General features: G+C 38.3%; 1 protein-coding gene across 3 annotated transcripts in view; it reads left to right on the forward strand.

The window, feature by feature from the left end:
- Window positions 1-13,411, forward strand: part of Pabir3 (PABIR family member 3) — a 60,809-nt gene that overhangs the window by 26,012 nt on the left and 21,386 nt on the right. For 2 of the 3 annotated variants that reach the window (XM_021153671.2, XM_021153669.2), the window contains exon 8: window positions 2,580-2,635. The exons of the other annotated variant lie outside the window; for it this stretch is intronic. In XM_021153671.2, coding sequence (XP_021009330.1) covers window positions 2,580-2,609 — 30 coding nt within the window. In that variant the 3' untranslated portion in view covers window positions 2,610-2,635. The remainder of the gene's footprint in view (window positions 1-2,579; window positions 2,636-13,411) is intronic. 3 annotated transcript variants of the gene reach the window in all.

Here is a 13,411-nt window from a genome sequence, read left to right on the forward strand (position 1 = left end):
AATCTCAGATGTGAGGCCAGCTTGGGTTACAAAGTGAGACTGTTTCAAAAACAAACAGAAAATGACTCATGAAATGGTTTCACTTTCTTTTTCATTTCTTACATGCATCAAACTAAATCCAGCAGCTTTTAAATGTGTAATTAAATTAACTTTGGAATAATGTACATTTCTGTAACTATAACCATAGTAAAGCTATAGAGCAGTTCTCATGCTAATTTATTGTAGGATATTTGACCACAGTGTGAACCTCAAGATTGTGTTATTCATTGAAAAAAACCTTTTTCTAATTGTGGTGTGGCTCAGCACTTAACACACAGCTCTAATCCCTCTGGTTGGAATACACACACATGCTTAGTACACACCTTTAATCCCAAGAAATGAAGTTAGTTTGTAGAAGGAAGCACCATTGTTTGAAAGTGCTGTGTGTAATTGAGAGGCAGACAAAGTGACCAATCAGGGAAATATTTGACAGAATAGGATATGCCTAACTCATGAGAAGAGAAAGGAAAGGAAAACTACTTGAGGGTTAGTACAGAGAGAAGGAGACAGGCAGTTTTACTGGGACAGTTGTACAGAGACAGGTTTTAGAGAGAAAGAGAACAAGCTAGACACATGTGAAGTCAGAGCAAGGCAGAGAATGAGGAGACAGAAGGTTAGAACAGATTGCTAGAGTTAGTTTGAGGCCAAGTGGAGCAATTCAGTCAGAAGGTGAGAGAATCCAGACCGAATGAGTCAGCCTGGAAAGGAGTTTGAGCCAGAACAGCTGTGTTGACCAGCCAGCTAGAGACCAGAAAGTACTAGAAAGGGTGAGCTTATTCAGCAGTAAATCTCAGAGGCTGAAAACATTCTAGGCTTAGATAAGACTATACAGAGGCTAGAAGCTTCCAGAACTAAGCTTAGGTTAGTAGTCTGAGGCACTAAGCCTCTGAGACGACAATTACATCAGGAGAATAAAAGGTTCTTTACACTAATTGCCTTGGGGCGTTTTGTATTCAGTCTTCTCCCATCATGCCTGCATGCCCTAGGAAGCTACTGGTTTTTTTTTTTTTCTGAGAAAAATGTTGATTTTAAAATGTCTATTCCAATTTGGTTTTAACAATGATTTTTCTCCATCCTTACAAATGAGTGGGAATTACAGTGTTTGTCTTTGAGTCAAATTCACAGGCCCAGGTGACAATTTTAGTTTTTTTTTTGTTATTGTTTTTGCTTGTTATTCAAAGTCTTCTCTCTAGACTGGACTTGAACTTGTGGTGATCCTCCAGCCTCAGCCTCCCAAGTGCTGACTCATATATGGCCATTTATTTTTCTCTCTCTTTTGCAATGTTTTTATTTTTCCCTCCCTCCCTCCCTCCCTCCCTCCCTCCCTCCCTCCCTCCCTCCCTCCCTCCCTCCCTCCCTCCCTCCCTCCCTTCCTTCCTTCTTTCTTCCTTTCTTCCTTTCTTCCTTTCTTTCCTAGAGCTAGAACTCAGGGCCTTTTGCTAGTAGTATACTAGTCCAGCAATCTACCAGTAATCTATACCGTTGGCCTTCATTGTACTTTTTATTTTGAGACAGCATGTTAATAAGTTACCCAGGGTGGCCTTGAACTCACTGTGTATGTCTGACTGGCCTTTCATTTCTCATCTCCTTGACTTGACCTCCTGAATAGTTAGGATTGTAGGGCTATTCAGGCTAAGTGGCAATGACAATGATCAATTTGAGTTTATGTTGTCTGAAAATACTAAATTACGTGTACAGTAAATTACTTTTGCAATGCTGGAGATAAAACCCAGGCTATTATGCAGGCAGGGCAATCACTGTATCACTGAATTTACCTCTGGCCCCCAAGTATTTCAGTGTCTTAAAAAAAAGTACAGTTCCAAGTTCTGTAAAAACAAAGAAGTTATTTCTCTTTAGTTAAATGAAAATGCCGTTTGTTTCCATTCATCATTTCAATTATACTGAAAAGAAGCATCAAGGGACCAACAACTTCTTAACCTTGGCTTGACCATGGTCTTTCTCTAACCGAATTTGAATTTGTTCTTAAGCATCAGCTATCAATATCTCTTTATTTATTTACTTTTAAAACAGGAACTCATATAGTTCAGGCTACCATCAAGTTCAGTATGTAGTGGGGAAAACCTTTAAATTCTGATCATCCAACCTCCATCTCTTAAATACTGGAATTACAGACATGCACTACCATATCTACTTTATACAGTGCTGGGGATCAAACCTGGAGCATTTACCATGCTGGCTAAATACTCTACCTACTTACTTATACCTCCCCACCCCCAGCTTTCTAAAGCACTTGAAAGAAAAATCCCTGGGGATCTGTAGCTTGGTAGAAGTAGTCTACTTAGTAGTAGTGGTTGCCTATCATGCACGAAATCACGAGTTCAATCCCTAGAATTGCAAGAACTTTTTCATCTTTTTTTTTAATCTTATTTCATGCTAATGTTTAGAGAAAGGCAACACAGAGATGTGATATTGTATAATATACATAGTTCCCATTAGTATATAGAGTTAATTATTTATAATGAATTGATTGATTTTGTTTAAAAGTTTTCTTGTAATAATTATGATGGTTTTATTTTTAGAATCCACACCACGAACATCTGACCTTTTAGCTCAAGTATCCTGGAAACATCAAAAAGTAATGATACCTTTACATTCTGGCAGATATAGCCTAAAATTGTGTTGTAAAATTATCTAATATTAAATGTTATTCATTTTTTGTTTTTATTTGGTTATTGTTTTTGTTCTTTTAGACTCTGGGTGGCCTGGAACCATTATGTAGACTAGGCTGACATCACACTCATGGAGATCCACCTGCCTTTGCCTCCCAAATGCTGAAATTAAAAGCCAACACACCTGGCTAAAAACTTACTTACTTTATTTATTTTAGATGTTTAATTTGGGGGAAGTTCATACATGAATACTATATTTACACACTTTCCATCCCTCCCTCTCATTATGCGCACGTGCATTTATCTGTGGCTGGGTGTATGCATGTGACTGCAGCCATCCTCAGAGGCAAGAAGAATATGTCAGATCTCTTGGAGCTGGAGTTACAGGTGGTGGTGAGCTGCCTGGTGTGTGTTTGAGGGCTCTTAGAAAGCTGAAGTCATTTGTATATTTAAAAGTATGGGATTGGGAAATGTAGATAATTTGGTAAAGTATCTGCCTAGTATGCAAGCAAGCTCTGAGTTCAATTCCTATCACTGCATAAACTAAATATGGTAGTGCACGCCTGGAGTCCCAACATAATGGAGGTAGAGGCAGGAAGATTAAAAGTTTAAGGTCATCTTTGCTATATGGAGACTTTAAAGCAATCCTAGGCTACAGATATAATAAATAAATAAACACATAAATACAGAAATAAAAGCTTAGGTTGGGGCTCAGTAGTGAAGTGCTTCTCTAGTGTGCTTCTGGCTCTGGCTTAATTAAATAAACAAACCAATAGTGTGCTTAAATTAGAGGTAATTTACCACACTGGAGTTGTTTTCCCTTTCCTACGGCTATACACAAAATATTGTATTACATGGTGACATTTTCTTAGAAATTTTTCCTTGGGTTTGATAGTGTGGCTGAGTTGTAGAATTCTGGCCCAGCATGCACGAGGCCCTGGGTTCAATCCTCAGCACTGCCTACAACTTTTTAATCATTCAGTTTTGGCATGAAAAAACTTGGGATTGGGAAATGTAGATAATTTGGTAAAGTATCTGCCTAGTATGCAAGCAAGCTCTGAGTTCAATTCCTATCACTGCATAAACTAAATATGGTAGTGCACGCCTGGAGTCCCAACATAATGGAGGTAGAGGCAGGAAGATTAAAGCCAACACACCTGGCTAAAAACATACCCCCAGTAACATACCCCCCCCCCAACACACACACACACACATATTGTATCTGGGTTTCAGCTATCAAGAAGACAACTGCCTTATTTGTTTGTGTATCCCTAAGGCAATTCCAAAGTGAATTCTCTGCATGCCACATAGTCTGTATGCTGTCAGACTCTCCCAGGCATATTCTATACAAATTTGATAAAAATTCATTCAATAATTAGTGATCAGACTCAATAGCAGGTAAGTTGAAATCTAATCTCATTCAAGTATTTTGGAATATTAACATTCACCTGGGAAACAACCTCTGTCATATATGGAGCCCATAAACACAAATGAAAGGTAGGGAATGATAGTATAAAAGTAAAAAAGAAGATTCTGGTCAGGAAAACTCTTCAAAAGATTGAGGGCTCTAGAAAGTTTGGGACTATGAGATAAAGATTAGTCTCTCAAGTGCGTGTGATAAGGAGCAATTCAGTTCTGTAGGATAATCAAGAGCTGACAAGGCTTCAATTGGCCAGTCCAAGACATTTGAAGATGCTAGACAGCTGTAAAATACCTTTAAACCAATACTAGGATTACCAAAGCATATTTTAAATTTTCTTTTATGAGGAATGCATTTTTGTTTTTCACGTTTTAATTTTAAGTGGAAAGTAGAAAATGAGCCTTTTTTTCTATAGCAGTCTAAGCATCATCTGGCAGGGGATGAAGTGCACTGTGCAAGCTGTGCTTTTACTGGAAGAAGGGCTAGTGAATCTGTCTCTTGGGCACTTTGGTTGTTGTGTTGCTGAGAATTGAACGTAGGGCCTTTCACATGCTAGGTAAATATTCTATCATGGAACTAGCCCTCCAGGCCTTCTTGGGTCATTTTTAAATCATAGCCCTAATCATTTATCATTCACATATACTCTACTTGAGCCTCAGTTTTTTCTCATGGGTAGATAGTATTATAAGAACATAAATTGCAAGCATCAATACTTACATCAAGATAATGACTGTAGCAATTCTGCCCTTACATATTACAACTAGGATTAAACCCAGGGCCTCAGCTGTACAAAGCAAGCATTCTGCCATGGTCAGATCCACAGCCTAGTAGTGCTGTTTTTTTCATAGGCAAATGTTTCTGGTCAGTATTTTGAAATGTGTTTATACAGTTTATTGCATGCTATACGAGAATTTATCTATTTAGCTGTAAACATATGTTTACAGCTAAGATGCTTACAAAACTTATTTAGAAAAATAAAGCTAAGTATAGTGACACATTTTATAATTCCAGAACTCAGGAAGGCAAAGTCAGAAGATTGCGTGGCCTACAGAGTGAGTTCAAGCTAGATTGGGCTACAGAGTGAGACCCAGTCTCAAAATAGATGGAATTTGGTTAATGCTAAAAATGGTAGTTTCTTAAAGATCACAAATAGAAACCATATAGGTAGTTTAAGGCAGCCACTCAAAACACTTGCCCAGTCCCAAACTCTATACATACAGTTAAAATGGCCATTCTGAAGCAATGGAGTCGTGCTTTACAATTTACATAGTCACTATCAAGTATCAACTAGAACAAACAAACAAACAAACAAACTATGTTGGAATTGAAACTTTAAAAACCAGCTTTGTATCCACTTTCATAATTCATGTATCCAGAGCTCACAGGTTTGATTCCTGTGTGTTTCCTTCACTTCACTGCAGTAACACTTTCTATGCTGAAAATCCAGCCATACACCTTTCAGGAGCCAAATACCTAGAAAATGTTTCACTTTCATTTTTGTGTTGGTTTGAAGCAAAGTCTCATGTAGCCCAGGCTGGCCTTCATGGTCCTCCTGTCTCCACCTCCCAATTGCTGTGATTACAGGTATGTTCCAACAAACTCCCGCTACCCCTTGGTTTTGCTTGTTTTATCTGATTTGTGTGATTGGAGGGAGCCAGAGTCCACGTTTTTGCACCTGCTAGGCAGTAACTTCTAAGCCACATTCTTAGTGCCTTCACTTGCTTTAAGAACTGAGATCTGGATTTACTTATAGGAACAAATCAATGAAATTATTAAACATAGAAGACCCTATATTTTAATGAAGTGTAATTGTTCAATTAACCACCCAGAAATATAATATTAAAATTGCATGCTTAGATCTGGAAGTGTAGCTCAGTGGAAAGGCACTTGCCTAGCATGCTGAGGACCTGTGCTTGATCTCCAGTACAGTAAAAAAAAAAAAAAAAAAAAAAAGGTTCTTAATGTCCATTTCTGTTTTAAATAATGCTTCCAGTAATTGCTAGTTTCCATGTAGGAAGGAAATGTCATCTATCAAAGCAATTATGAAAATCAATGTACTTAGTTATCCACAGATCCAAGGATTGCTTATTTTGCACAGGAATCTTTGGGTGTTTAATTTGTTGGGAAGGTGTAAATAGAGAAACAGCGAGATGAATAAAAGCTAATTGAATAGAATGAAAATCATAAGTAATTGGGGCTTCACTGAATTTGTGTTCAACTGATTAGCCCTGATCAACTTTACATTCTAATTAAGTGTGGGGGAAAAGAAAATGTCAACAAGGTGTAGCCTTTTACATTTGTATGAATTTTCTTTTGCTCGTCTTCATGACTGTTGCCTAACTTGATTACAGGTTTACTATATTAGGATTTTTTGAAACAAACAAAACCAAACCCAAAAAGAAAACCAAAAGGACCCCTCATATTTACAGGTGTTCATTAGTGGTTTTATGTTTTTTAAACCTCAATTATTTTCTTTTAAAAAATGTTAATGATTTTTTAAATAGGAAAACATCATGCTAAAATTTTTAAATATAAAGTAAATGCTATAAGTAATTTGAAGACAATATTAGCACTTTGAATGGTAGAAATGTACCATCATGAAATGAAACAGATGAAATAAAACATTGCTTAAAACATTAATGAAACATGTTTTATCTTTAAATATAATTGAATGATGAAAATCTGATGTAGGCCTGCCTGAGCAAATGACTGGGCAGTTGTTTTTGTTTGTTCATTGTTATTTGAGTCACCTTCTCACTGTGTTGTGATGGCCTTCAACTCACAGTGATCCACCTGTCTCAACATTCGAAGTGCTAGGATTCCAGGTATTAGCCACCAGGCCCCTGCTGTTAAGATTTGAAAACCAGTGACCCTGATACATGTTCATCTGTGATGCAACTGAATTTTGAAACTTTGAACCAAGGATTTTGCACAAACTAGGCAAGTCCTGTACCACTGAACTACATTTTCAGCCCTTTGAATATGTATGAGGTATGAAACATGATCATCCCCTGAAATGAGACAGGATTTTATAAATTGGTGAAGGACAAATGGACTAAAATATCTTCTTAGTTATTCAACTTCATTGCTTGCCATATATTTCATGCACCAATTATGAACGTATGAGGGACTCTTCAAGGACTGAGGTCTGCTTGCTGTGGTATTTCTTCCTGAAGCTGTAGGGAGCAATACACATAAAAGTTCACCTATACCATTGGCCAGTTAGCCCAAAAGAATTTTGTACTATAAAGGATGCTAAGTTCAAGTATAAAGACTAATGATGAAGGTAAATAATGGGCACTGACAAGCCGAGCTTGGTGGCATTTATCTGTACCTCCAGTACTTGGGAGATGAAAGCAGGAAGATTAAGAGTTCAAGACCATTATAAGACCTTATAAGTTTAAGGCCAGTCTAGACTACATGAGATCTTGTTTTGTAACACACAGATAGGATTGAAGGACAACCTGGGTAAGGTGTCTGTCATCCCATTGAATGCTAGGGCTTATCCAAACAATCTGGCTAGCTGGGTGTGTATACCCATCCTCCCTCACTCCTCCTATATGCCATTACTGAAACTATGTGCTTGGACAAAGAGTATGACGTTACCCTACAGAGGAGAATATGGTCTTTAATCATGAGTATACTAGCAGCTGTGCTCCCCACACAAATTCCACACACACACACACTGTCTTAGTCAGGGTTTCTATTCCTGCACAAACATCATGACCAAGAAGCAAGTTGGGGAGGAAAGGGTTTATTCGGCTTACACTTCCATACTGCTGTTCATCACCAAAGGAAGTCAGGACTGGAACTCAAGCAGGTCAGAAAGCAGGAGCTGATGCAGAGGCCATGGAGGGATGTTCTTTACTGGCTTGCCTCCCCTGGCTTGCTCAGCCTACTCTCTTATAGAACCCAAGACTACCAGTCCAGGGATGGTCCCACCCACAAGAGGCCTTTCCCCCTTGATCACTAATTGAGAAAATGCCTTACAGTTGGATCTCATGGAGGCATTTCCTCAACTGAAGCTCCTTTCTCTGTGATAACTCAGCTGTGTCAAGTTGACACAAAAATAGCCAGTACACACACACACACACACTCACGGGGGTACAGGGAGAAAGAGAAAGACAGAGAGCCCAAATTGATGGTCTATGAGACCACTACTGAGTTAAATAAAGGACTTGTCTTGCCAGCAAATAACTATCTTAATCACTTTTTTTTTTTTCACCTTAGGCAAATACAGTATAGTTGTTCCATTTCTTTGAGGGTTTGGTTTAATCCTTTGGTCTTTTGAGTCTGAGTTTGCTACGTAGCCTTGAACTTTTGATTCTCTCACCTTAACATAAGTACTAGGAACATAGTCTTGTGCCACATAGGCAGACAGTTTTAACTGGTTTAGTTAGTTGTACAGAAGAATGTAAGAATCAAAGATAATGTGGTGTTTAATTCTCTTTTCTTTTGAGTTTGTACACTGGAAATATTTATCTCTTCTCCCTCTGCCCTCCTCCTCTCTTTTTTAATTAAAAAAGAGTATTTTTTTGAAACAGTGTCTCATGTTGACAAGGCTGGCCCCAAACTCACTATTATGTAGTTGAAGTTCGCCTTGAGTTCCTGTCCTTCCAACCCGCACCTTCTCAGGTGTTCGGATTACTTAGCTTCCATTCCTTAAATGATTTTTGTTGTTGTTGTTGATTTTCACATTACAGCAGTTGTAATTTTTTTCATGATGTTTTGTGTTTAAGTTTTTTATTTATTAAAAATTGTACTAAAGTTACATTTTGAAATCTTTGTCATCTCAAGAATTGTCATATTAGTTTTTCACAGTGAAGTGTCCCTACGGATAGTTTGACAATGCACTAGAAGCTAGTTGGCTGAAAATCATGCAAGTGTGGGGGGCAAGACGATAATAAAGGGGATCAATGTTATCAGAGTACACTCCACACAGGTATGAGAATGTTACAATAAAACCCATTATTTTGTGCAATTAATACACACTAGTAAAAGGTCTAAAACAGGAGCTGGGCATGCAGCTCAGCCTAACTCTCAAATACTTCAAAGCATAATGTTTAAGCCCAATATATGTATTTAATTGCATTCTTATCTTGCTCATGACTTTATAGATGGATAGCAATCTATTTACCCAAGTAACTCACTGAGATTAAACAAGAAAGCTCACTTTATTAATAAGTTGAATTGCTGGATCAGAGAAAAAGCAGAGTTCTTAAAAAATGTATGATTACTAGCCAGGCATGGTGGTGCATACCTGGGACCCCAATACTTGGCAACTAGAAGCAGCAGGATTAGAAGTCAAGCTCAACCTTGTCTATGTATGAAGTTTGGAGAGAGCCTAAGCCACCCGAAAACCTGTCTTACAACAAGAACAAACTTTATGATAATTAAATCAACCGAAGCAGCAATTTATTTTCAGCAAATACCTGATGACTTTCTAAAACTTGTATGATATACAGGGAAGTATCTTCAGGCAAGAAGTATCAATTATTAAGGATAAGGCAATCTATAATAACATAACCTCAAAGAAATGAATGGAAAGCTCTTTATACTCTAAAGACAGCATAAAAGGGAAATATGAGAGTCCAGCGTGTGGTGCTCCCCTGAAATCCTAGCACTCAAGAAACTAAAGCAGTAATGTTGCAAGTTCAAGTCCAGCCTGGACTATAGAGTGAGACCCACTCTTGAAAACAAACACAAATGAGAGAGGGAGAAGAGGAAAGATATAATGGTGATATAACTCATTTCTAGAAAGCTAGAACTGTATGCAGGGGCCTGTAGGAGGGTGGAAGTTATTAGATTATTGAACTCATAAACTCATTAGGATCTAATTTTTTGTTTATGTAGTTTTCAGTCAGAGTTCCACCATCCTCCTGCCTCCAGCTACTCTTAAAATGGAAGGACTTCGGAAATGTTAATTTTTTGTTTTGGTTTTTTTGTTTGTTTGTTTGTTTTATATTTTATTTACTTATTTTTTAATTAGGTATTTTCCTCATTTACATTTCCAATGCTATCCCAAAAGTCCCCCATACCCTCCCCCCCCACTCCCCAACCCACCCACTCCCACTTTTTGGCCCTGGCATTCCCCTGTACTGGGGCATATAAAGTTTGCAATTCCAATGGGCCTCTCTTTCCAGTGATGGCCGACTAGGCCATCTTTTGATACCTATGCAGCTAGAGTCAAGAGCTCCGGGGGTACTGGTTAGTTCATAATGTTCCACCTATAGGGTTGCAGATCCCTTTAGCTCCTTGGGTATTTTCTCTAACTCCTCCATTGGGGGCCCTGTGATCCATCCAATAGCTGACTGTGAGCATCCACTTATGTGTTTGCTAGGCCCCGGTTCGGAAATGTTTTTAATCAATCTCTCAATAAAGTTACTTTTGTAAAAATTCCAAGCAGATGATTAGCATTCAGTGGTCCAGAGAACGAAACAAGAGAATAGAGAGTTCCAGGCTAGCCTTAGAAACATAGAAAAGTCTTGCATTTAAGAAAAAACAAACAAACAAACAAACAAGCCACAACAGTGACACATGCTGAAATCCCAGCACCCTAGAGGTGGGCAAAGGATGAGAACTTTCCTCATTACATAGTAAGTGGCTGTCTTCAAAAAACAAACAAAAGCAAAAGGAAAGCCAAACCAAACAACAACAACAAAAATCCAATGGATTCCAGAAAGATCCTCTTTAAGCCACAGCTTGAAATCTTATTAAGAGCCAGCTATCACAGCAGTTAGTTCTCTTGTTAAACAGCTCTCACAATTAGAAATCTCCTCTCTTAAAAACTAAGGATTGGTTTAGGTTTAAAGTTTTGGCTGGGTGGCTTGTTTCATTGGCTCCTTAGTGCCAAGGTAAATCAAGTAAGCTATTAAAAGCACTCGCGTTAGGATTCTAATCTGCATTAATCTTTGTCCCTGCTCATTGAATTATTAGTACTCCCACAACAGGATATATTTAATCTCATCGCCTAAATGAAAAATTTTAATTCGCCTAGAAGCAACTATATATAAATACATGATGAAAATGCATCTATGGTATTGGATATCTATGGGTGGAAACTAATTATGATTCCGAACCTCAAGTGTTTTAAATTACTTTAGAATCTTAAAACTTGTGCTTGAAAATTCTATTATATAGATAAATTTTGATGTCAGATAGTTGAAATTGTGCATTTAGAAAAGACCAGGAAGCCATATGAATGCCCCCCAAAGACAGCTTATTTCCTTGATAGTCTATGATTTAAAACAAAGCCAGGCATTGGTAGGACAGACCTGTAAGCCCAGCTCTGTGGAGGCTGAGGCAGAAAACCGTTCAAGATCAAAGATCAGCTTGCTCTACACAATGAGTCCCGGTCACCATAGTGAGATTCTGTCTTAGACAAAGTAAACAGAATTGATTTTCAAAATCCTTCAATATGTAAGTACAGAGACTCATCATCCATCATATAGGAATCTTGGAAATGCGCTCAATCCCTTTAATAATAGGAGACTTAATGACCATGGTCTCTCAGAAACAAAGCATTAAATGAAGGATGTTACTAGTTGGATCCTTAATGAATCGACTTGTATACAATTTGGAAATCGCTGTGCCTTTACTGATGTAAAAGAAACTGGTAACAAAGATCACACAATCCTTTTGCTGGGAGGGTCCACCCTATAACTTTATGAGATGGAGGGTCTCAATATCTAGCCCCAGCTAAATAAAATTTGCTTTGTAGACAAGGCTGGCCTTGAACTCAGGCATCGGCCTGCTTCTTCTGCTTTCTGTGAGTTTGGATTAAAAGCACGTATCTCCATATGCAGCCCAGACTTTTATTTATTTATTTTTAGTGTTTTGCCTGCATGTCTGTATATGTACCAAATGCATGCTTGGTGCCTGAGGAGGCCAGAAAACACAGAATTTTCTGGAACTGGAGTTACAAATGGTTTGTGAGCCACCATATAGGTCCTGGGAACTGAACCCAGGTCTTCTGCAACAGCAGCAAGAGTGCTCTTAACCTGAGCCACCTTTTGCCTCTGGACTACTCTTAATAAATATAGGAGTCCCCACTTTTGTAGCTCAAGTTCTGCCTGGGTTCTGAGTGACTTTGAATAGTTCACTTCAGATCCCTGGACTTCAGGTGTTTGCTCTGTTATCTAGAGTTGGACTGGACATTTCTAAGGTCCCTTCTGCCTCTTAAATTTTTATTGAGACTGTGAAAATATCTTCCTCCATCTTTGCTGGATGACAATAAAAGTTGTGGCGGCATGAAATTTCAGAACACTTAAAAATATTTAGGAAATTAGACAGCTTTGTAGTGAATATTTTTATTCTTCTTGGCAACAAGAAACTAATTTTGTTCAGCCTCATCAATAGTCTTCTCTATTCCCTAAATTATGCATGATTTATGATGAAATACAGAAAGCTAATTTCCCCCTGGTTTCTTGTTTTGTGTGAATAAATGGTTCTCTCAGGCTTCCCTTATTAATAACAAGTTCCAATGGACAGAGCACTCACCATTAAATTTTCTTTGTGCTGTAACTACAGCTTAAGACAAAACAATGTAAGAGTTATGCTTGGTATCTTTGTTCCAGAGAATCAAGAAAGACATGCCCAAAGTGCCATCAAGTATAAAAACGCTATCCCGATAAGCACTGGGAAGCACTAAAGAGGAAGCTAGCAGCAAATGAGCCTTTTCTTTTTCCTCAATAATGACTCTATGGCTAGAAGACAAGCCCTCAAAGGTTAATTTAGTTTATTTCTTGGCATAGGCCTTTGCTTGGTAAGTCTCCATTAAACATGAATTAAAAAGGACACACTTGAAAGTTGCAAACAGCTGGCTTGTGACCGTGCTGAGGGAGGAAATACTTAAAAATGTCATTATCCAGCAGAGGAACCTAATTATACTTCTAGTCTAGCTCTTCTGAAAGGAAGGCTTTGGTTTGCTTCCTTAACTAGACTTGGAGGAAGCTCTTCCTGCCTTCACATCAAGCCCTGTTCTTGGGTTCTCCTCCCGGGAGAGAGAGAACTTGGAAAAAGCAAAGTGCAAATTTAGTTTGCTTTGGAATCCATCCCCATGCCCTATTAATTAGCAAAGTTTTTGTTTGTTTTGTTTTGTTTTTAATGGTAAGAAAATGCAAAGCTGTTGGGAATGTGGGAAGAGTGGCATTCAAATTCAGTATGCTGGATTCCTAATGATCTTGCTGGTGGAAGTTTGATATTGCTAAAAACTCTTCAAGCTGTGAACTTTTTAACAGTTTCTTCTCCTCCACCTCTTCTACCCTCTCCATAAACCCTCCTTCTCCATTCCCTCCTTCTCCACACCTCCTCCTTCATTCAC

This window comes from Mus caroli, unplaced genomic scaffold (assembly GCF_978045245.1).
Source record: "Mus caroli unplaced genomic scaffold, Mus_caroli_1 scaffold_5, whole genome shotgun sequence".
Taxonomy (NCBI): domain Eukaryota; kingdom Metazoa; phylum Chordata; class Mammalia; order Rodentia; family Muridae; genus Mus; species Mus caroli.